The sequence below is a fragment of the Oikopleura dioica genome, chromosome PAR (assembly GCF_907165135.1).
Source record: "Oikopleura dioica chromosome PAR, OKI2018_I68_1.0, whole genome shotgun sequence".
NCBI classification, from domain to species: Eukaryota; Metazoa; Chordata; class Appendicularia; order Copelata; family Oikopleuridae; genus Oikopleura; species Oikopleura dioica.
Window position 1 is genome coordinate 8,411,093 of NC_137293.1, and position 20,638 is coordinate 8,431,730.

Here is a 20,638-nt window from a genome sequence, read left to right on the forward strand (position 1 = left end):
TAATCACCCGGTGTTATTTGCATCTGATTTGGAGTACTTGGTCACAGTAAGCAGCCACTGAGATAATGCCGCACGCTAATGCTTTTTGAAACTGAACTTGTTATAAAACTATCCTGAAAATTCTTCCTCAGAAGTAGGTGGAATCGGTGTCATTTATAACATTTTTCTATCCGAATCTCTTCCTCATCCTCCATTTTCTCAAAAAAATCAAAATCTAACTTTTCAGCTGCCTGTTAACCCGTTTGTCACTTCGAAAACAGCAAGAACGAACTGCGGATGCTGCCCTCATTCTATTTTTAGCGCAGAAATCTCAATTCCAAGATGCGAGTCTTGTGTGAAAATCAGTCATATTTGAAAGACCTTTCCTTCCGCTGTTCAACGAAGATTTGGATGCTTCCAAAAGTTGTTGATATGAAATCTCCTCGTTTTTGAGCTCACGCGCGCCTGACTATTTCTCAGAAGATGAATTCCGAGCTTTTCTTCTCTGCGTTTTTTTATCTTCCAGGATCATTAACTGTAGATTCAAAATCAAAAGAGGCGATTTTCTGGCAGTTAGATTTTCTGGCATATTAGATTTTCTGGCAGTGCCAGAAAATCGCCTTTGCCAGAAAATCTAACTGCCAGAAAATCGCCTCTCTCTGTAGGTTTGGCTCTCGCGCTTAGAGGTAAGCGAGGCTCTACCTCAAGATACCTCTGCGCTGGATGAAGTTTGACTCATAGGAAAATAAAGCAGTTTGTTGTTGGGCTCCCCTCACATTTTCCCTTTTCACCCCTTTGATGATTCATGAATCAGTTCATGGCAAAATGCAGCGCCCAAATGAGAGCGCTTATCGAAAATTCCTATCATCCGGCCCAAAAACGAATCATTCAAGGAGAATTTGCTGGTGCTTCATTTTCTCGTGCCGCGGCACCGTGCCGTGTCCAAACCTTTACTCCCTGAAAGGTTGTAGGTGGTCATGTGGGTACCAGTACCCACGTTCGATCTTATAAATGAATGTGGGTACCAGTACCCTCGCTCGCTTTCTTTCTTGAACGTGGGTACCAGTACCCACGCTCGCTTTCTTCCTTGAACGTGGGTACCGGTACCCACACTCACTCTTGCTGATAACCGTGGGTACCAAAAACCCCTGAAAGCCTGGAGACTTGAACGTGGGTATTTTCTCTAGAGCATTTTTGTTACTGTTATTTATTAATCAATTTGACTCTACCACTTGCTAAGAGAATGAGTGATTTAAGCAAATTGTCTGTTGAAAAACTACAAAAATTAAAGGATGAAATTAACGGAATCTTAATGGTATTGATAATATTAATTTTTTCATGATTTAAATTTATAAAGGCCCCAGTTTCCAATGAACAAAATGGCTGCAAAGATGGAAATGGTCAACCCTCTGTTCTCCAAGCAAATGATGACTCTTTATCCGATGATGAGCTGGATGCTATTCTCAATCAACGAAGTCCTTCTTACAATTTCATCCAGGATGAAATTGAATTTACTGAAGTTGATGAGAATTTTCCCATGGCTTGTGGAGAGTCGAACCAATACGCTCAGGAGTCGAACGAATATGCTCAACAATCGAATCAGACGCCAACTTTGGAAGCTGTTGTGACATCAAGGATGAACAGAACACATTTGGTGATAGATGATGGTCGTCGATCTGAATATAAAAAATCATTTTCTACGAAGAAAAAATTTGTTTATCAATGCTGTAAGCTGTCTCCTGATGGCAAAGCTTGTCCGAAAAAATACGATGTCAGCATCGATCCTGCCCTGACATTTATGAATGTGAAGAAGAGAAAAAATGACAAACAACAATCCTACTTGGACATCAATCCAAATGTCAATAAAAGCATTCTCTTCGACAAGGCCTTCTACAAGCTCGTTCCAAATCCAGCTCAAGAAAAAGTTCGTCATACCTGCGTTAGCAATGATGATGATCCCAATAATGAAAATATGGAGAAAGAAATTACTACGAAGATTAAAGCTTATCTTTACGATAACTTTCAAGCACTCCGATTTTCAAGTCCTAACAGTATCAAGCGACAAATATTGGAGCTTCTTTCTCATGACTATACTTATGATGAGCTTGTTGCGAATTTCCCGAATCAACAAAAATGGGAACAATTATATCGATATTATCGTGAAGCCAATTCCCCTGTGCGGGAAGCACTGGAGAGCATCGAAGATTTCGAATTCAACCCAGAGGATTTTTTGGTTAATTCAAGAACAATTATTCATAAAGAAGGGGCCGACTTATACTTCTACGATGAAGAAACAATTAAACAGTGCATTGATATTTCTGTAATTCAAGCAGGTGTGTGAAAATGAATCTCATTTACATCCTCATTTACTTTCATTTATCACTTACCTCACTCAGAAATCCGTATTGAAAATCGTTGTCAACTAGACATCGACGTTGTTGGTCCAAGATTGTCAACTAGACATCGACATTGAAGGTCCAAGATTGTCCAATCTAAAAGATACTTTTATCAAACGGAACTGTTAATCATTCAAAAAAAATTCAAACGGAACTGTTAATCATAATCAAATTAAGATGGAACTTCTTGGCGTGGATGGGGCAATCATTTTGATCAGCTGTGCAATTTTCTCTGTCGGATTAAAACAAAAGATGGTGACTACAAGTCAACCCTACTGTTCAGCTGTCTTCATCGTGGCCGATTTGAGGAAGATTATCGCCGAGTTTTTGGCCATATGGCTTCAGTTTATAAAAAAATTGTAGGTAAGGATATAAGTTGTAATTTGCTGCTCACGGATTCAGAGTTAGGGCTTAGGAATAGTATTAGGGATATAGTAGGACATAAGTTTTTAAAGAATTGTTTTTTTCATTTTAGTAAGAATCAGAAGGATAATTTTAGATTAGGAGGAGTAAGCGTAGAAAATCGTAGGTTAGGAGAGATTAGGGATATGTATAGTATTTGTAGGAACTTAGTTTATGTTAATGAGAATTTCGTTGTTGATTTCATAGGGTATTTGAGGGAATGGAATAAGACTAGGGAATATTTTAGTGTCACTGAGGATAATTTAGTCATGATAGGTAAATTAGATGAGATTTTAAAGGGATTAGGGAAGAGGTTTTCGAGTCATAGGTCGGTTTTGTGTTGGGATGATGTTATTTTAGATTCTGATGTATATTTAGATAAGACTAGCAATGTAGTTGAGAGGTTTAATAGGAGAATTAAGGAAGCATTAGTTGAGAGTAGGCGAATTAGAACATTAGATAGAATTAGGGTTGTCGCTGAGGAGTTTAACATGATAAATTTTGATTTTAGGGTTAGTTTTAGGAGTAAGAGTAGGGCCCCAAATAAGAAATCCGTGAGAAGCCACGAGAGAGCGCGTGATTTGATTAAAATGTTAAAGCTTAGAAAAAATAAGGATGTTAATTTTGATAGGATTAGGGAACTTCTTGTAGATCTTTAGAGATAAGATTAGGGTTAGGATTAGGATAAGAGTTAGGGTTAGGATTATAAACTGAAACTATTTGTCAAAAACGTGGTGATAATCTTCCATCAGGCAATTTTATTTGTTTATTTTCGATATTATTTTCTATTTCTAGTTTCTGTTTCTTTCTTGTTTTTTGATACTTCAGTTCACTTTTTATGTTTATGTTTGTTCAAAGTACTGTTTGTTCGTTAAAATAAAAATACCTGATAAAATTTTGAGTTGATTTGATGTAGTCGTTGTTGTTGTAGCTTGATTTGATCCGGGATAGAATGGTTTTTCACTTGTCTTTGCGCGCTCAAAGCTTCCAACTCGTGGCTCATGCCGTGCGTTATGGCCAGATTGATCGCAGAAGTTAGGAGTGTGTCGACGATTCGCTCGATCGGTCTTTAAAGTACCCACGTTCAAAGTGCAGAGCGGGCGAGGGTACTTGGTACCCACGTTCAAAGAAGAAAGCCAACAGGGGTACTTGGTACCCACGCTCAAAATCTTAACCCAATGTGGGTACCAGTACCCACGTTCAGAAACTAAAGCCAATGAGGGTACTGGTACCCACATTCATCATGTGGAGCGAGTGTGGGTAAAGTACCCACATGACCGCATACCACCCCCTGAAAGGAGCGGCACGGCACGGCACGTGCCGTGCCGTGTCCGTGCCGCGGTGCCGTGCCGTGCCGTTGACCTTTCCCCACCCTGCTCTAAGGGAAGTTTCAAAATTTTGTGACATGGCAAAAATTTTTTTGAATTTTCAAGTCGATCTTGTTAAGTGAGAAAAAAGAAGCATTTTGATATAGATTTCATGGAATTTGAGTCAGTATAATGGAAGTTATTGCTCATTTAGTGTCTAAAAATAGCAAAACTTTGCGCGCAGTTTCTGACTCATCCGTGCATGGAATTTCAAATTTTTTCTGATAAATATATCACTCCAGGCCTGAACTTCATGTGTTTTTTTTTATTTGTGTTTTTGATTAGGGAATCGCCGGTAAAATGCATATTTATTTGATGGTGTTTGGTGATTAAAAATCGGCTGAAATTTGAGACGAAAACAGGAACGCGCAGCGACAAAACGGCCTCGAAATCAGGCGCTGGAAATAAAGCTCATCCCATTTTCAAAATGAAAATTTCGGAAAGGAAAGGGCAGCGACTAAACGGGGTCGAAATACGGCACCACAAAATAAGTTTGGCCCATTTTCATCATGAAAATGATCTTGAGTCATTTCATCCATGTCTCCCCAATTTCGCCTTTTCCAACAAATAAAAAATCGGTCAATCCTTGGAGTTATCAAGTGTTAGACCCACCATTCGACTCGTCTCAACGAGCTGAACAAAACTGCGCTATCAGTTTTTCAACCTCTTCTTTACAAATATAGAATCAGACCTTCCACGTCGACGAAAATCTCCATCAAGTTCTTGCCATCTGCCGAGCTCTGATCTCGCCCGATGAAAACTTTTGATAAAATAATGAAAACCAAAAATGGTTCGGCGCTACAATAGAGGATGCACCATATATGGTGTTCTTGGCGGGTACCTTAGAAAATCCACTTTTGGCTGTCTTTTCGACGTCTTTATTCATCCTCTTTTTCTTCCGATGTCAGTCGAGGTCACGTGGCCCCAAATGACCTCAATAAAAGCGAGATGAAAAAATTATATCTTTTCAAATGAACAAATTTTTCATATTTAAAATGAAAACCATAATAAAGTATAAAACAAGAATATTTTAAATTTTTATATCAATGGGTGTGGGTGGGGTTGGGGACGTAACTAGTATTGATAAACTCAGAGTTCCAGGCCTCTGTCAAGCCCCTTAAAATTAAAAGTCAAGGAACGGGGCTGAAACGGCCCGAAGGGCCGTCAAGCCCTTAAAATTAAAAGTCAAGGAACGGGGCTGAAACGGCCCGAAGGGCCGTCAAGCCCTTAAAATTAAAAGTCAAGGAACGGGGCTGAAACGGCCCGAAGGGCCGTCAAGCCCCTTAAAATTAAAAGTCAAGGAACGGGGCTGAAACGGCCCGAAGGGCCGTCAAGCCCTTAAAATTAAAAGTCAAGGAACGGGGCTGAAACGGCCCGAAGGGCCGTCAAGCCCCTTAAAATTAAAAGTCAAGGAACGGGGCTGAAACGGCCCGAAGGGCCGTCAAGCCCTTAAAATTAAAGTCAAGGAACGGGGCTGAAACGGCCCGAAGGGCCGTCAAGCCCCTTAAAATTAAAAGTCAAGGAACGGGGCTGAAACGGCCCGAAGGGCCGTCAAGCCCTTAAAATTAAAAGTCAAGGAACGGGGCTGAAACGGCCCGAAGGGCCGTCAAGCCCCTTAAAATTAAAAGTCAAGGAACGGGGCTGAAACGGCCCGAAGGGCCGTCAAGCCCTTAAAATTAAAGTCAAGGAACGGGGCTGAAACGGCCCGAAGGGCCGTCAAGCCCTTAAAATTAAAAGTCAAGGAACGGGGCTGAAACGGCCCGTAGGGCCGTCAAGCCCCTTAAAATTAAAAGTCAAGGAACGGGGCTGAAACGGCCCGAAGGGCCGTCAAGCCCCTTAAAATTAAAAGTCAAGGAACGGGGCTGAAACGGCCCGAAGGGCCGTCAAGCCCCTTAAAATTAAAAGTCAAGGAACGGGGCTGAAACGGCCCGAAGGGCCGTCAAGCCCCTTAAAATTAAAAGTCAAGGAACGGGGCTGAAACGGCCCGAAGGGCCGTCAAGCCCTTAAAATTAAAAGTCAAGGAACGGGGCTGAAACGGCCCGAAGGGCCGTCAAGCCCCTTAAAATTAAAAGTCAAGGAACGGGGCTGAAACGGCCCGAAGGGCCGTCAAGCCCCTTAAAATTAAAAGTCAAGGAACGGGGCTGAAACGGCCCGAAGGGCCGTCAAGCCCTTAAAATTAAAAGTCAAGGAACGGGGCTGAAACGGCCCGAAGGGCCGTCAAGCCCCTTAAAATTAAAGTCAAGGAACGGGGCTGAAACGGCCCGAAGGGCCGTCAAGCCCCTTAAAATTAAAAGTCAAGGAACGGGGCTGAAACGGCCCGAAGGGCCGTCAAGCCCCTTAAAATTAAAAGTCAAGGAACGGGGCTGAAACGGCCCGAAGGGCCGTCAAGCCCCTTAAAATTAAAGTCAAGGAACGGGGCTGAAACGGCCCGAAGGGCCGTCAAGCCCTTAAAATTAAAAGTCAAGGAACGGGGCTGAAACGGCCCGAAGGGCCGTCAAGCCCCTTAAAATTAAAAGTCAAGGAACGGGGCTGAAACGGCCCGAAGGGCCGTCAAGCCCTTAAAATTAAAAGTCAAGGAACGGGGCTGAAACGGCCCGAAGGGCCGTCAAGCCCCTTAAAATTAAAAGTCAAGGAACGGGGCTGAAACGGCCCGAAGGGCCGTCAAGCCCTTAAAATTAAAAGTCAAGGAACGGGGCTGAAACGGCCCGAAGGGCCGTCAAGCCCTTAAAATTAAAAGTCAAGGAACGGGGCTGAAACGGCCCGAAGGGCCGTCAAGCCCCTTAAAATTAAAAGTCAAGGAACGGGGCTGAAACGGCCCGAAGGGCCGTCAAGCCCCTTAAAATTAAAAGTCAAGGAACGGGGCTGAAACGGCCCGAAGGGCCGTCAAGCCCCTTAAAATTAAAGTCAAGGAACGGGGCTGAAACGGCCCGAAGGGCCGTCAAGCCCTTAAAATTAAAAGTCAAGGAACGGGGCTGAAACGGCCCGAAGGGCCGTCAAGCCCTTAAAATTAAAAGTCAAGGAACGGGGCTGAAACGGCCCGAAGGGCCGTCAAGCCCCTTAAAATTAAAAGTCAAGGAACGGGGCTGAAACGGCCCGAAGGGCCGTCAAGCCCCTTAAAATTAAAAGTCAAGGAACGGGGCTGAAACGGCCCGAAGGGCCGTCAAGCCCTTAAAATTAAAAGTCAAGGAACGGGGCTGAAACGGCCCGAAGGGCCGTCAAGCCCTTAAAATTAAAAGTCAAGGAACGGGGCTGAAACGGCCCGAAGGGCCGTCAAGCCCCTTAAAATTAAAAGTCAAGGAACGGGGCTGAAACGGCCCGAAGGGCCGTCAAGCCCCTTAAAATTAAAAGTCAAGGAACGGGGCTGAAACGGCCCGAAGGGCCGTCAAGCCCTTAAAATTAAAAGTCAAGGAACGGGGCTGAAACGGCCCGAAGGGCCGTCAAGCCCTTAAAATTAAAAGTCAAGGAACGGGGCTGAAACGGCCCGAAGGGCCGTCAAGCCCTTAAAATTAAAAGTCAAGGAACGGGGCTGAAACGGCCCGAAGGGCCGTCAAGCCCCTTAAAATTAAAGTCAAGGAACGGGGCTGAAACGGCCCGAAGGGCCGTCAAGCCCCTTAAAATTAAAAGTCAAGGAACGGGGCTGAAACGGCCCGAAGGGCCGTCAAGCCCTTAAAATTAAAAGTCAAGGAACGGGGCTGAAACGGCCCGAAGGGCCGTCAAGCCCTTAAAATTAAAAGTCAAGGAACGGGGCTGAAACGGCCCGAAGGGCCGTCAAGCCCCTTAAAATTAAAAGTCAAGGAACGGGGCTGAAACGGCCCGAAGGGCCGTCAAGCCCCTTAAAATTAAAAGTCAAGGAACGGGGCTGAAACGGCCCGAAGGGCCGTCAAGCCCTTAAAATTAAAAGTCAAGGAACGGGGCTGAAACGGCCCGAAGGGCCGTCAAGCCCTTAAAATTAAAAGTCAAGGAACGGGGCTGAAACGGCCCGAAGGGCCGTCAAGCCTCTTAAAATTAAAAGTCAAGGAACGGGGCTGAAACGGCCCGAAGGGCCGTCAAGCCCTTAAAATTAAAAGTCAAGGAACGGGGCTGAAACGGCCCGAAGGGCCGTCAAGCCCCTTAAAATTAAAAGTCAAGGAACGGGGCTGAAACGGCCCGAAGGGCCGTCAAGCCCCTTAAAATTAAAAGTCAAGGAACGGGGCTGAAACGGCCCGAAGGGCCGTCAAGCCCCTTAAAATTAAAAGTCAAGGAACGGGGCTGAAACGGCCCGAAGGGCCGTCAAGCCCCTTAAAATTAAAAGTCAAGGAACGGGGCTGAAACGGCCCGAAGGGCCGTCAAGCCCTTAAAATTAAAAGTCAAGGAACGGGGCTAAAACGGCCCGAAGGGCCGTCAAGCCCCTTAAAATTAAAAGTCAAGGAACGGGGCTGAAACGGCCCGAAGGGCCGTCAAGCCCCTTAAAATTAAAAGTCAAGGAACGGGGCTGAAACGGCCCGAAGGGCCGTCAAGCCCTTAAAATTAAAAGTCAAGGAACGGGGCTGAAACGGCCCGAAGGGCCGTCAAGCCCCTTAAAATTAAAAGTCAAGGAACGGGGCTGAAACGGCCCAAAGGGCCGTCAAGCCCCTTAAAATTAAAAGTCAAGGAACGGGGCTGAAACGGCCCGAAGGGCCGTCAAGCCCTTAAAATTAAAAGTCAAGGAACGGGGCTGAAACGGCCCGAAGGGCCGTCAAGCCCCTTAAAATTAAAAGTCAAGGAACGGGGCTGAAACGGCCCGAAGGGCCGTCAAGCCCTTAAAATTAAAAGTCAAGGAACGGGGCTGAAACGGCCCGAAGGGCCGTCAAGCCCTTAAAATTAAAAGTCAAGGAACGGGGCTGAAACGGCCCGAAGGGCCGTCAAGCCCTTAAAATTAAAAGTCAAGGAACGGGGCTGAAACGGCCCGAAGGGCCGTCAAGCCCCTTAAAATTAAAAGTCAAGGAACGGGGCTGAAACGGCCCGAAGGGCCGTCAAGCCCCTTAAAATTAAAAGTCAAGGAACGGGGCTGAAACGGCCCGAAGAACACCATATATGGTGCATCCTCTATTGTAGCGCCGAACCATTTTTGGTTTTCATTATTTTATCAAAAGTTTTCATCGGGCGAGATCAGAGCTCGGCAGATGGCAAGAACTTGATGGAGATTTTCGTCGACGTGGAAGGTCTGATTCTATATTTGTAAAAGAAGAGGTTGAAAAACTGATAGCGCAGTTTTGTTCAGCTCGTTGAGACGAGTCGAATGGTGGGTCTAACACTTGATAACTCCAAGGATTGACCGATTTTTTATTTGTTGGAAAAGGCGAAATTGGGGAGACATGGATGAAATGACTCAAGATCATTTTCATGATGAAAATGGGCCAAACTTATTTTGTGGTGCCGTATTTCGACCCCGTTTAGTCGCTGCCCTTTCCTTTCCGAAATTTTCATTTTGAAAATGGGATGAGCTTTATTTCCAGCGCCTGATTTCGAGGCCGTTTTGTCGCTGCGCGTTCCTGTTTTCGTCTCAAATTTCAGCCGATTTTTAATCACCAAACACCATCAAATAAATATGCATTTTACCGGCGATTCCCTAATCAAAAACACAAATAAAAACACATGAAGTTCAGGCCTGGAGTGATATATTTATCAGAAAAATTTGAAATTCCATGCACGGATGAGTCAGAAACTGCGCGCAAAGTTTTGCTATTTTTAGACACTAAATGAGCAATAACTTCCATTATACTGACTCAAATTCCATGAAATCTATATCAAAATGCTTCTTTTTCTCACTTAACAAGATCGACTTGAAAATTCAAAAAATTTTTTGCCATGTCACAAAATTTTGAAACTTCCCTAAGCGAGAGAGCCCAACCTACTCGCCCACGCAATTTACCTCAGCCCTTCCTCTCCCGATTTGAATCCTAGGTCCATCGTGTTTTCTTTGTCCACGGAAATATCTTTTGCAGCAGAGTTATTGGCGGACGAGTTAGAGGTGTAATCATCGAATTCTAGCGCAATCAGTGATTAGTAAAAATCAACTCAAGTCAATCAAGCATTTTATGGATGATCGAAAAATGATTGTTTCTCAAAATAGTTCAATTTTGTTTGAATATATTTTGAAATCAAAACCCAAAAAAGACTCACCTTTGACCTCATTTTTCGGCGCGAAAGAAACTCGTGACTTTCTTCTCTCGGATCGCCGGACAGGTCCGTTTACTTCCGACTTGAGAACGCTTTTTCGCGGCTTTTTCCTCTGACCTGTCCGGGGACTGCTGGCAGCTCTCTTCTCCGACATATCCGCTTCACTCTGCAAATTTGCCTCAATTTTCTGAAAATAAAAATCTCAAGTCTGGTGCCAAGGCGGAGCGAAAAAGCAGAATTCAAACGACTCTCTTAAAATGGCGCGCGCTGATTGGCTGCGACGCTGAACTTGGCGCACACTTTGCGATTTCTCTTGTTCTCGCGATATTATCTAAAAAGCAGGAAAACGGTTTGAACCTGAAGATTGTCTGGCCGTTTATCGATACATCAAATTTCCAGAATATTCTAGAAAATGCTTCTTTGAAAAAATCATTGAACATTCTCTTTTATGGCCGAAAACTCAACTTTCAGACACAAACCGAAATTAAAACTCATCATTATTTCACTAAACATCTTTTCTCAATTCTTTCCACTTCTCTCTACCCTGATTGGCCGGCTTCATCATCTCTAAATTTTCCTAATTTTCAGAAATCGTCGAAAAATGGCGAGTAAAAGAGCATTCCTTCAAGAAAACCTGGAAGAGGAGCAAGAAGAATCATCTCAAAAACGACTCTTTGAAGAACCGACCCCAGAAATTCAAACCTCAAAAAAGGGTGGAAAAGAAAATGAAAAAGATAGATTTGGACCGACTCCGGTTCCGAGTGGAAAAGAATTTCTCAGAGACGAAAATAAGGTTCAAATGAGAACTGCTCATATAAGGTACCTTTGTCCTTTCGTTTTTCGCTTCATCCTTTTTTTCTTCAGGCTACAGAAAGACTTGAAAACGATCAACAAACGGGCGAAAAATGCGTCGCAAAAGGCCGAAATGCTGAAAATTCTTGAGCCGACAGAACATGGAGCGATGAAGAAAACGGGCAAAATCTATTCTCAGAAAGATATTCTAAAAGTGGCGGATGTCCAGACGATGCAGAAGAAGTTCTCGCTCGATTTGGACATGGGCCCGTATATTGCTCGATACGACGCTAGGTAAACCTTGAAAAAGGCTCTTCCCACCCTTATTATCTCTATTCTAGCGGAAGACATCTTCTCCTGGCTGGAGAGCTTGGTCACGTGGCCATGATCGATCATTACACAAAAATGCCAAAATGCGAGTTTTCCGTAAAAGAAAAGATTTCGGTCGGCTCATTTTTTGCCTTCTTTTTCTGAATTCAAATTTCTAGGACGCGATTTTCCTCCAAAATGAAAAGCTAATGGCCGTAGCGCAGAAAAAGTGGACTTATGTTTACGATAATCAGGGGACAGAAATTCACTGTTTGAAGAAAACGGATAGAGTGAACAAGATGAATTACTTGCCCTATCATTTTCTACTCGCTTCAATTAACAGACTAAGTTAGAAAATGCCAAGAAGATCACCTTTATTCATAATTTGCTTTAGATTATCTCTCCTACATCGACATATCAATCGGAAAAGAAATCTACTGCAAGCGAGTGAGCGAAGAAGGAAGTCTAAATGTCATTTGCAACAATCGAACGAACGGGATCATCCATCTTGGCCACACGACGGGAACTGTCACTCTTTGGTCGCCAAATAGCGAGAAATTCGTTGCAAAGATGTTGTGCCACAAAGTAAGCTTTTCCTTTTTTTCTGATCATCAGCTTCGAATTTTAGAGTAATGTTATTTCCACGGCTGTTTCAAGCGACGGAAAATATATGGCGACTTCAAGTCAAGACGCGTCGCTGAAAATTTGGGATTTGCGAACTTGGAAGTGTTTGAGCACGAAAAGATTGCCTCGAGGAGCGCATCAGCTACAGTACTCGCAGAGAGGATTGCTGGCGGCTTCGTTTGCCAATGTTGTGGAATTGTGGAAACGTAAGTTACTAAGAGAGAAAAGTGTGGTTGATCTAGGCTGGTTCGATCTTGTATCAGATTTTGCGCCCCGCTGAGGGAGGTCAAGTGTAGCGCCCTCTTTTGGCCATAGTTGTTCATTAAACATAGGTTTCTATGCTTTTACAAACAAAGATATGAAAATTTTTGAAATGCATCACGAGCATGTGGGGTGTCGTCATCGTCAGTAACGACTGTTACTTGTATGAAAAAATAAATAAAATCTTGATCAATATTTCTGACTTATTTGATTTTGCAGATCCTTGGGAAGAAGAATGCACACAGCCAATAATGCAGTACAAAACGGCTCTCACTCCAACCACCCTTGATTTCTGTCCGTACGAAGACGTGCTCGGAATCGGCTCCAAAAAGGGCTTCGAAAGCATCCTCGCTCCTGGAGCGGGAGAACCAAATCCAGACAGCTGGCAGTACAACCCCTTCCAGACTAAAAAGCAGCGGGCGGAGACGGAAGTTAGAATGTTACTGGAAAAGGCGCCGGCGGATACGATTTGTTTGGATCCGAACTTGCTGGCGAAATTGGACGAAAGCGCTGCTCAGGGTGGCTATTTTGGATTTGGGGGTTAGTTGGAATTGGATTGGATCCAATCCAATAAGGTTTGGATGGAATTTGGATGGCCAGGGTACCGGATTTTGTTGGGAAAAATTGGGCAATTGGGGGAAATTGGGGAATTGGATCCAATAAAAAATATATCGCTAAACTATGCAAAGAAGGGTCATTTTCATGATTAAAATGAACAATTTCGGATAAAAAATCATTGTTTTGACTCTGTTGATCCTCCTTTCGGATAAAAACTAACTGTTTCGCTTCTTTTCAAAGTACTAAAAGCCTTGGAAAAATTGGAAATCCAATTGGATCTAATTGGAATTGGGGATTTTTGGGGAATTGGGTAATAATTGGATTGGGTTGGATTTTGGATGGATAGCTTGGAGTCAAAATTTATTGGATGGAAATTGGATGGCCAGACCCCAAAATTTTGTCCAAAATAGCCACCCTGGCGCTGCTCAAGGTAGTTTCTCAATGATTCTCGGAGTTTCTGACTTTTGAATTTCAGAATTCGACGAAGAACAATTGAAACGAGTTGGATTCAAGCGGGATAGAAAGTTCGAACCTCGAGTACGAAAGCGAGGAAAAGGCAAAACCGGAGCGAAGGAAGCAAGAAAGTCGAAAATGCGAGAAGCTGCGTTCAAGAAGCATTTGCTGGCAAAGAGGGAAAAAGAAAGCAAACAGACGATCGTCAAAAAGGAGCAGGCGAAGAATGTTCTGGCCAGATTCATGAAGAAAGACAACTGAAAGAAATGACTGTTTTTCTGTTCTGTTCTTTTGAATTAATTCAATAAATTGAATGCAGAAAAGAATGAAAAAGAAAACTTCATATGATTTTATCACTCAAACTTTTTTTAAAGATCTTGATTGGGTCCAAAAATGCTCGAAAAGTACGAAAAAGCGTGGAATTTCGGCGTTCAAAAGCGGAAAAAGCCCGAGACTCCCGAAAACTCAGACTCCGAAACCTCCGAAAATGAGAATGATTTGCCTGAGAAGCCCGAAAAAGCGCCAAAAGAAAAAGTATCGATGGCTGCTCACATGACTAGGCCGCTTGAAAGTCAAGAGTTGTTGCTGCTCTTGTGTTTGATTCTTCTGATAGCTATTTTTCTGTTTGTATTTTTTAACCCCGATTTGATGGAAAATCCGCTCAAAGAGGATCGTCAGAAATCTCAATTACCGACCCTTCCGGAATCCGAACCTGACTCGCTCTATGAAAACTTGCAACAGAACTTGTAGAATAGAAATAATGCTGGTGACGATTTTCAACCTTTTTTCTTTTCAGAATATGGCCGACACAGAGACAAAATCATCAGAATACAATTCTAAGAAATCTGCACTAGAATCCGCTTTCGACGCAGCAATCTCATCTGGTTCAAAGACCAGACTGGGCGTCAGAGAAGCCCCGTCCTTGGAAGGTCAGTGAAAGGTCAAAAGTACAGCGAATGTGAATTTCTGACTAGAACTGGACAGATTTTCAAAGAAAGAGTGCCGCTCAATCAAGGAGCACCAGTTCGAGAGGCCGAATTCGAGACCTTGCAGAAAGCGCCGCGCTCCGCGAATTCCATCTCACATCAAAAATCCCGAAAAATTCAAAAAGGTACTTTTTTCCGTCGCCGTTGTATTCACATGCTTTTAGTATGACTTGAGCGATGTATCTTTGAGCTCATCACAAGATAATAAAAAAGCAGCTTTATCTTTTCTCGCTGAAATGCGCGATAGAAAGGAGCCGAAGGAAGATCCCTACGACGAAGAACGCGATGGAAAGCTCGTTTTCAAGAAACCCACACTTTCTTCAAAGAACAAATCAAAATCAACCTCAAAGTCAAAGACATCCAAGACTTCAGGTAAATTAGTGTTTAGCAAACTTATGCCTATTTTTCAGATCGACAAGGTGCAGAAATCACGCATTTTGAACACGACTGGCGAGAAGAACTGGAGGCGAAAGCTGCCTCAAGTCTCGTCGAAAAATCAATCGAAAGCAATGAAACTCCCGAGAAAACGACTTTTGCCAAGAAAACTCGACGGAAAAACATTCGAAAACGGACTGAATCTGACGATGAATAGTTTAATAAATAATGACGATATTTTTTGAAATATTTTTATTCGAAAATGATTGAGAAACTTTCTACACTTTTGTTTTCTTTCGCAGTGTTCTCGGATAAAAGTAATTTCCTTTTCCAGTGACAACGTCAAATTTCATTTCTTCTTCGTTAGCTTCAATCAGCTTAAATTATTGGTTACTGATTGTTTCGACAAAATAATTACCAAAATAGCAAGTCGTTCACCCTTCAGAACTGAGAAGTAATCGAAGTCAGCTTGAGGATTCAGTTCGTGGTTCATATTTTTCAGGGAAATGTTGATTGCCTTGCCCATCCCAGTGACGAAGTAATGGATCCTTTTGCCCAGGAAGTGTTGCATATTGTGGTCGTGTCCGCAGATGTAAGCATCAGCATGATGTTTTTCCAGTAGAGGCTTAAAACTTTGTAATCATAAGCCATTAAACGAAGGCTACCTGTAAATATCGAATGATCTTTTCGGTTGGCCCGTGATTTCCGACGCTGTAGATTGGATGGTGACCGCCGACGATGCAGTAATCAGCGTAGCAGTTTTCAAGCTCTTTGTCGATCCACTGATTCTGTTCTTCTTGATAGTCTCGATCTGGGTATTCAGGAAGTTTCTTCACGTTTCCCATCATGATTTCCGTGTCAATCATCATGATTTTGACGCTGAACTTTGGCTTCTCAATCTAAAACCCGTTTTCAGAACCCAGAAGTATTGTTGAGTCATACCGTGAAGGAGTACCATAAATCCGGAAACTTGAAATTTGTCTCTCTTTGATGTGAATAAATAACCTGAAAACTGCGTTTTGGGCAGTTGGGTTACCGTCTGACCTGCGCTGTAGCATTTCGCCTGTGATCATGATTCCCAAGACATTGGTAAAAGTCTAGATTTTTGATGTTTTCTCTTTCGGACGCGAACCCGTAGATATTCTCATAAGTTCCATTGAATCTGATATCATCGATGTTGTAAACTCCATCCCAATAAAAATTGTCTCCGAGGGAAAGCATGAAGTCACAATCTCTCTCGCCGCAGAGTTTATCCATGCTTGCTGCTCCCCATTCTTGGGAATAACGGTTTCCTCCTGGATAAATGACTGGGATAGGATCGGCTCCGCCCCAATCGCCTATTGCCGGAAAGCGGACGTAATCGTCTGATGCAAAAACAAGTGATAAGAGAGAGAAAGCTCTCATTTTCTCAATTTTTGGACAAAACTGATCGGTTTTTTCATCGAGTGTCGAGCACCTGACATATTCTCATGAATTCCAAAGTTACCCATGAAGTCACAAATCAGTCTGGAATAAACTAACAGCCAACTTTGACCTTCTTCAGTTAGAAAAATAATGGAACGCCGGTGAGAAAAAATCATAGAGGACAGATATCAATTGTTTTTGGGATTTTATGCAAATCTTTCCATTTTTCTCTAGAATACGGTCCCGTTGTTGTTCTGCGGGACAATGTCCGCGAAGCCCTCTTCAGTTCGAAAATAGCCAACCCGCCTGCAATGCCTACCAGGAAAGTGATGAGAATTTGACTTTTAGATTTAATTTTTTTTGAAATCAAGACAGAAGGTTTCCCTCTTTAGTTTTTTTCTAAGATTTTGATCATGAGAAAATGATCATGCTACTGTAGATCGATTTCTTCTGCGGATAAAACTGAAAAGATTTCTCATCCCAAAAAAAGGGTTCCCCTCCGGAACAAGGTGCGTGCGCGATGCCTAGAAGATCGTTATTACGAAGCCGCAAAGAAAATTCAAGTCTATGTCAATGGAGATCAGCATAAACGACCAAAGCTGTTCACAGTGCCCAAGAGCAAGGTCAAGGTTCTCACTTTTTAACCCTCGCCGTGTAACATGGTCAATTTTTAGGGCCCAGAAGCAATGGAAGTTTTTATGACACAAATGACAGATTCTTTGCGCAATAATTTTCATCTACGTTCTGCGATCAGGCATTTATTTACACCAGAGGGCGGCACCCGCATCAAGAAACTGGAGCAACTCAAGGATAGAGGCGTATACATCGCATCAACTAAGGTAATCAGCGGATATAAGACCAAGAAGCTGATATTTTTCCTAGGCTAAATTGGAGAAGGCAGATTATTCAAAGAACCACAGCCCCCCAAAGAAGCCCCGACTGCGAAACATCCACACTACTTACTCAAAACTGCGTCGAGACTCAGAGATCTATGTCAAGCCCGTCAAGCACTGGGATAAGGCTGCTGAGCATTACAGGAAGACGCCTACCGATCTTCGCTCGCACTACAAGGATAGTCTTTCCTACTATCAGACTATCAAGGTAAAACTCAATTCTAAAGCCCAATCTAACGACTTTCAACTAGGAGAGCACGAAGCCTCACATCAAAACTCTCTACATCTTCGCCAATGGAGACACTCACCGATACTACTCCGTCATTCTCCGCGGAAAGCTCGCCAGCGATGAGAAGGATACCGAGTGCTTCCAGAAGATTTTGAACCAAATCTCGACCACCGTTGGTCGAGCCCAGACCCGAGATCGAGGATCTCTTGCCGTCCGACGACTTTACAACCTTGACGTAAGTTTTAATCAATGAACTCTTTTCTCAACTCATTTCAGGGCAAACGAGTGAAGACCCAGCGAGGATTGCACGATGGCATGGCCTACATCTGCGTGGGAGATACGAAGCTCAAACGACTTCCGTATGGAAGCGAGCATTCGATGAACCCCCAATGGAAGTCTACTATCAAGCCAATGCGAACGACTAGCGGCGCTATTAGGTAAAGATAAAGCGATCTTATTATTCTAATAATCTTTTCAGCGTGATGGGAGACAGCCCAAGAACACCACGAACTCCCTACCCGGACTCTCCCTTGCCCCCGATCAAGACGCCTGTCCCCCAGATGGCTACGCGAACGATGAACTCCCCGCGCCCGCTCAAGACACCAGTTCAGCCGTCGGCGAAGACCACCTATGCTGAAGCCCCTGTTCCCAAGAAGGCGAACTCGCGCACACCAAAAGCATTGAAGGCACCAAACAAGGGAATTCCAAAGGGCATCGCAAGCAACATGCCCATCATCAAGAAGAAATCTAACCCAAAAGTCGGCTCCAAGCATCAGATTCTCCCCGACTTGAACCAGATGAGAACCGAAGCGGAGGAATTTGACGCCTCCCAAATTGAAACCGCAGATGAGCAAACCTCATCAAGGGTATCGGTAGGACAAGACAATTTCAATGAGGAAGAATGAGCGGCATAAAAAGGCTTATTTTCACTGTACATACTCAGTTTTGGATATATAATCAATACAGAAATATATATATTTTAAAAACTCATGAGATTAAGAACTGTATTTTACAAAAAAAATTAAATACAGTTCTTAATCAATTTGTCTCTTTAATTTGTCTCTCGGCGGCTCTGATGAAGCTGATTTTTTTTTTCTGGAATCTCGAGAATTGTTTTGGTCAATTAGCGGAGAATCATCAGTTTTGATAATTGAGCGTAAGCGAAGGGAAAGTCACGCACTTTCCCAGTTTTATGTGTTGTCGCTAAGCAACGAATTTTCTCAAATAAGGTATTAATTAGCTGCTTTTCTCGTAAACTACTGTTGAGATAGGTGCAGAAGAATAATTCGCCATCAGAGTTCGAAATCTGAAAAGAAATAGCGACTGCCACTGCCAAGCGACTGCCAGCTTTTTTAAAATGGCGACTGCCACTGCCAAGTGACTGCCAGCCTTTTTTAAATTGCAACTGCCACTGCCAAGTGACTGCCGAAATCGGCAGCTGCCAGTTGACAGCAAAAAACTGCCGATTTCGATACTTTTTGTAAAATTTTTTAAAGTCAAACTAAGTTCAAAACAGTCGTTTTGACAAATTGGCAATATAAAAGAAACGTTATCATAAATAAAAATGTCTCTTTTGATAAGAAAAATGGGGGGGTACTGAATTGTGCCGCCCTGCGCCGCCCTGCGCCGCCTTGCGCCGCCCTGCGCCGCCCAGCGTCGCCCGGTCCGAAACCATCCGGCTCTCTTCCGCCCCAACCATGACCTAAGAAACAATCCTGAACAAGAGCGAGAGTTGGGCCCCGCCAACCCAATGAGTTCTCTACCAGAAAATGCGCGCGTAAGGGCCTCTGGCCCGTGGCGTGCTCAATTAATTAGTGATTTTATTCCAAAATCGGACTTCGGTTGAGAATTACTCTACTGGCACCCTAAATTATGGGTTTACCTTTTTTTAATTTTAAGACAATATAAATATGTCAAAATAACTAAGTTGACACGAAAATCTAAATTTCCCGCTTTTGAAAGACAAAATATCTTCGGATCCGGTAAGACCGGCCGACGCTGGGCGGCGCAGGGCGGCGCAGAGCGGCGCAGGGCGGCGCAGGGCGGCACAATTCAGTGTCTCCCGAAAAATGGAATAAAATAGGTCTCGGGAGCAAAATTTGGTCATTTACGCTATTTTTCTTTGTCATTCTAGAAAGAAAAACTAATATCTTTTGAAGTGGCAGTCGGTTGGCAGCTGCCAGTAACTGCCAGTCCTTGAAAAGTGTAACTGCCACTGCCAAGTGACTGCCAAAATTGGCAGCTGCCAGTGGCAGTCGTGGCAGTACTGCCAGCAAATTTCGAACTCTGTTCGCCATGGCTGGGGTGGAATTTATATCAGTAACAGAGACTTACAATTTACTGAACGCGCAGGATACATGTGGGAGGCCAAGAGTAGCGGAGCCTAATTTTCTTTTACTCTTGGATACGAGGTCAGTTTTTTGGATTTTTATCGAGTGATAATTGATTTTAAGATCGATTAAAGACTACCGAACAGCTCACATTAAATTCTCACAATATGTAAGACGCAATTCGGAAGAATTCCTCAAGCCAATGAATATAAATGTAAGCTGGAATTGGTAAGATGAGTAAAGCATTATTTTTTTCATAGATAGACTGTATCGAAAATATCATAATTCTCGACGAAGATTCAAAATCAAGCACAGGCGCGAAGGATCAGATAAAGAAGCTCGCTGAGAACTTTTCGGACTGGGGCTCAAGAAACAAAGTAAAAATACTCGACGGAGGATATCGCGGATTCACGAAAAAGTACTCGTTTCTCGCAACGTTTTCTCCGAATTTGACAAGAAGAAAAGTCCAAGAAAACATTTTGGTAAGAGAAAATTTCTAGCGAGAGCACCTTCAAAATCGTCTTTCAGACAATGCCTCTCGAGCTATCAGATAAAACATTCGTCGGATCACAAGAGCAAGTAACGAAAGAAAATCTTCACAATCTCAAAATTGACAAAATCATCATCGCAGAATCGTCAGCAAACGAGTGCAATCTTCCAGACGCTCCTGAAATCGAAGACAAAATCATTCGCATAAATGGTAAGTCAAAAGAATCAATTCTAAATCTATCGAAAATGGTAGCAAATGAAATGAAGAGACAGTCCGTGGACAGCGTGAAAGACAAGCGAGTTTTGATCATTTGCAAAAAAGGAACTGAGTGGTCTCTCGTCCTTGGCGTACTGATGTTGAAAATGAGCTCTGGATCAAGTCGAGAAGCGTGCCTGGAGAAAGTGAAGCTGGTGGAACCCAATTTCATCCTCGGAAAAGCACACTATGATATTATGAGTACTTTCTAACAAAATCCTCAAATCTGCTCAATTACGTTTTCTTTCCAATAAACACATTCAAACATTTTCGACAACAAGGTTTTGCGAATCAGAATAATTTAATTTGGTGAGGCAGAAATATCCTCGGGTACAAAATGATTAATTTGGGGACGAAATAGAAAGTAAGTAGAAAAGTAGTTGAGAAAGGGGTTTCA

General features: G+C 43.2%; 6 protein-coding genes across 7 annotated transcripts; 4 read left to right on the forward strand and 2 right to left on the reverse strand.

Moving 5' to 3' along the window:
- Nucleotides 1–612: 612 nt before the first annotated feature.
- LOC145704436 (uncharacterized) lies at nucleotides 613–10,521 on the reverse strand. The gene is made up of 5 exons (XM_081781895.1): nucleotides 10,286–10,521; nucleotides 10,035–10,149; nucleotides 3,664–3,844; nucleotides 2,367–2,471; nucleotides 613–1,655 (listed from the first exon to the last, which is right to left on the reverse strand). The coding sequence occupies exons 1-4, from the start codon at nucleotides 10,434–10,436 to the stop codon at nucleotides 2,436–2,438; spliced, it is 483 nt and encodes a 160-aa protein (XP_081638021.1). The 5' UTR covers nucleotides 10,437–10,521; the 3' UTR covers nucleotides 613–1,655; nucleotides 2,367–2,435.
- A 321-nt stretch (nucleotides 10,522–10,842) lies between these two features.
- Nucleotides 10,843–13,568, forward strand: LOC145704425 (WD repeat-containing protein 46-like). The gene is made up of 8 exons (XM_081781882.1): nucleotides 10,843–11,101; nucleotides 11,147–11,368; nucleotides 11,416–11,518; nucleotides 11,563–11,731; nucleotides 11,778–11,968; nucleotides 12,012–12,213; nucleotides 12,488–12,787; nucleotides 13,302–13,568. The coding sequence occupies exons 1-8, from the start codon at nucleotides 10,884–10,886 to the stop codon at nucleotides 13,538–13,540; spliced, it is 1,644 nt and encodes a 547-aa protein (XP_081638008.1). The 5' UTR covers nucleotides 10,843–10,883; the 3' UTR covers nucleotides 13,541–13,568.
- Nucleotides 13,569–13,623: 55 nt separating this feature from the next.
- Nucleotides 13,624–14,878, forward strand: LOC145704432 (uncharacterized). Its single transcript, XM_081781890.1, has 4 exons — nucleotides 13,624–14,208; nucleotides 14,254–14,390; nucleotides 14,430–14,637; nucleotides 14,676–14,878. The coding sequence occupies exons 1-4, from the start codon at nucleotides 14,004–14,006 to the stop codon at nucleotides 14,855–14,857; spliced, it is 732 nt and encodes a 243-aa protein (XP_081638016.1). The 5' UTR covers nucleotides 13,624–14,003; the 3' UTR covers nucleotides 14,858–14,878.
- A 4-nt stretch (nucleotides 14,879–14,882) lies between these two features.
- Nucleotides 14,883–16,044, reverse strand: LOC145701648 (tartrate-resistant acid phosphatase type 5-like). The gene is made up of 5 exons (XM_081778862.1): nucleotides 15,685–16,044; nucleotides 15,583–15,645; nucleotides 15,306–15,539; nucleotides 15,059–15,265; nucleotides 14,883–15,017 (listed from the first exon to the last, which is right to left on the reverse strand). The coding sequence occupies exons 1-5, from the start codon at nucleotides 16,042–16,044 to the stop codon at nucleotides 14,919–14,921; spliced, it is 963 nt and encodes a 320-aa protein (XP_081634988.1). The 3' UTR covers nucleotides 14,883–14,918.
- A 296-nt stretch (nucleotides 16,045–16,340) lies between these two features.
- Nucleotides 16,341–18,152, forward strand: LOC145704428 (doublecortin domain-containing protein 2C-like). Of its 2 annotated transcripts, none has more exons than XM_081781885.1 (7): nucleotides 16,341–16,364; nucleotides 16,533–16,673; nucleotides 16,719–16,883; nucleotides 16,927–17,145; nucleotides 17,189–17,401; nucleotides 17,443–17,603; nucleotides 17,645–18,152. In XM_081781885.1, the coding sequence occupies exons 1-7, from the start codon at nucleotides 16,356–16,358 to the stop codon at nucleotides 18,069–18,071; spliced, it is 1,335 nt and encodes a 444-aa protein (XP_081638011.1). In that variant the 5' UTR covers nucleotides 16,341–16,355; the 3' UTR covers nucleotides 18,072–18,152. The 2 variants fall into 2 exon arrangements, with proteins under 2 accessions (XP_081638011.1, XP_081638012.1); XM_081781886.1 differs by having other exon boundaries at nucleotides 16,533–16,667.
- Nucleotides 18,153–18,323: 171 nt separating this feature from the next.
- LOC145704431 (serine/threonine/tyrosine-interacting-like protein 1) lies at nucleotides 18,324–20,521 on the forward strand. Its single transcript, XM_081781888.1, has 7 exons — nucleotides 18,324–18,395; nucleotides 18,438–18,451; nucleotides 19,456–19,577; nucleotides 19,620–19,710; nucleotides 19,757–19,978; nucleotides 20,025–20,196; nucleotides 20,239–20,521. The coding sequence occupies exons 3-7, from the start codon at nucleotides 19,462–19,464 to the stop codon at nucleotides 20,451–20,453; spliced, it is 816 nt and encodes a 271-aa protein (XP_081638014.1). The 5' UTR covers nucleotides 18,324–18,395; nucleotides 18,438–18,451; nucleotides 19,456–19,461; the 3' UTR covers nucleotides 20,454–20,521.
- The last annotated feature ends 117 nt before the right edge of the window (nucleotides 20,522–20,638 follow it).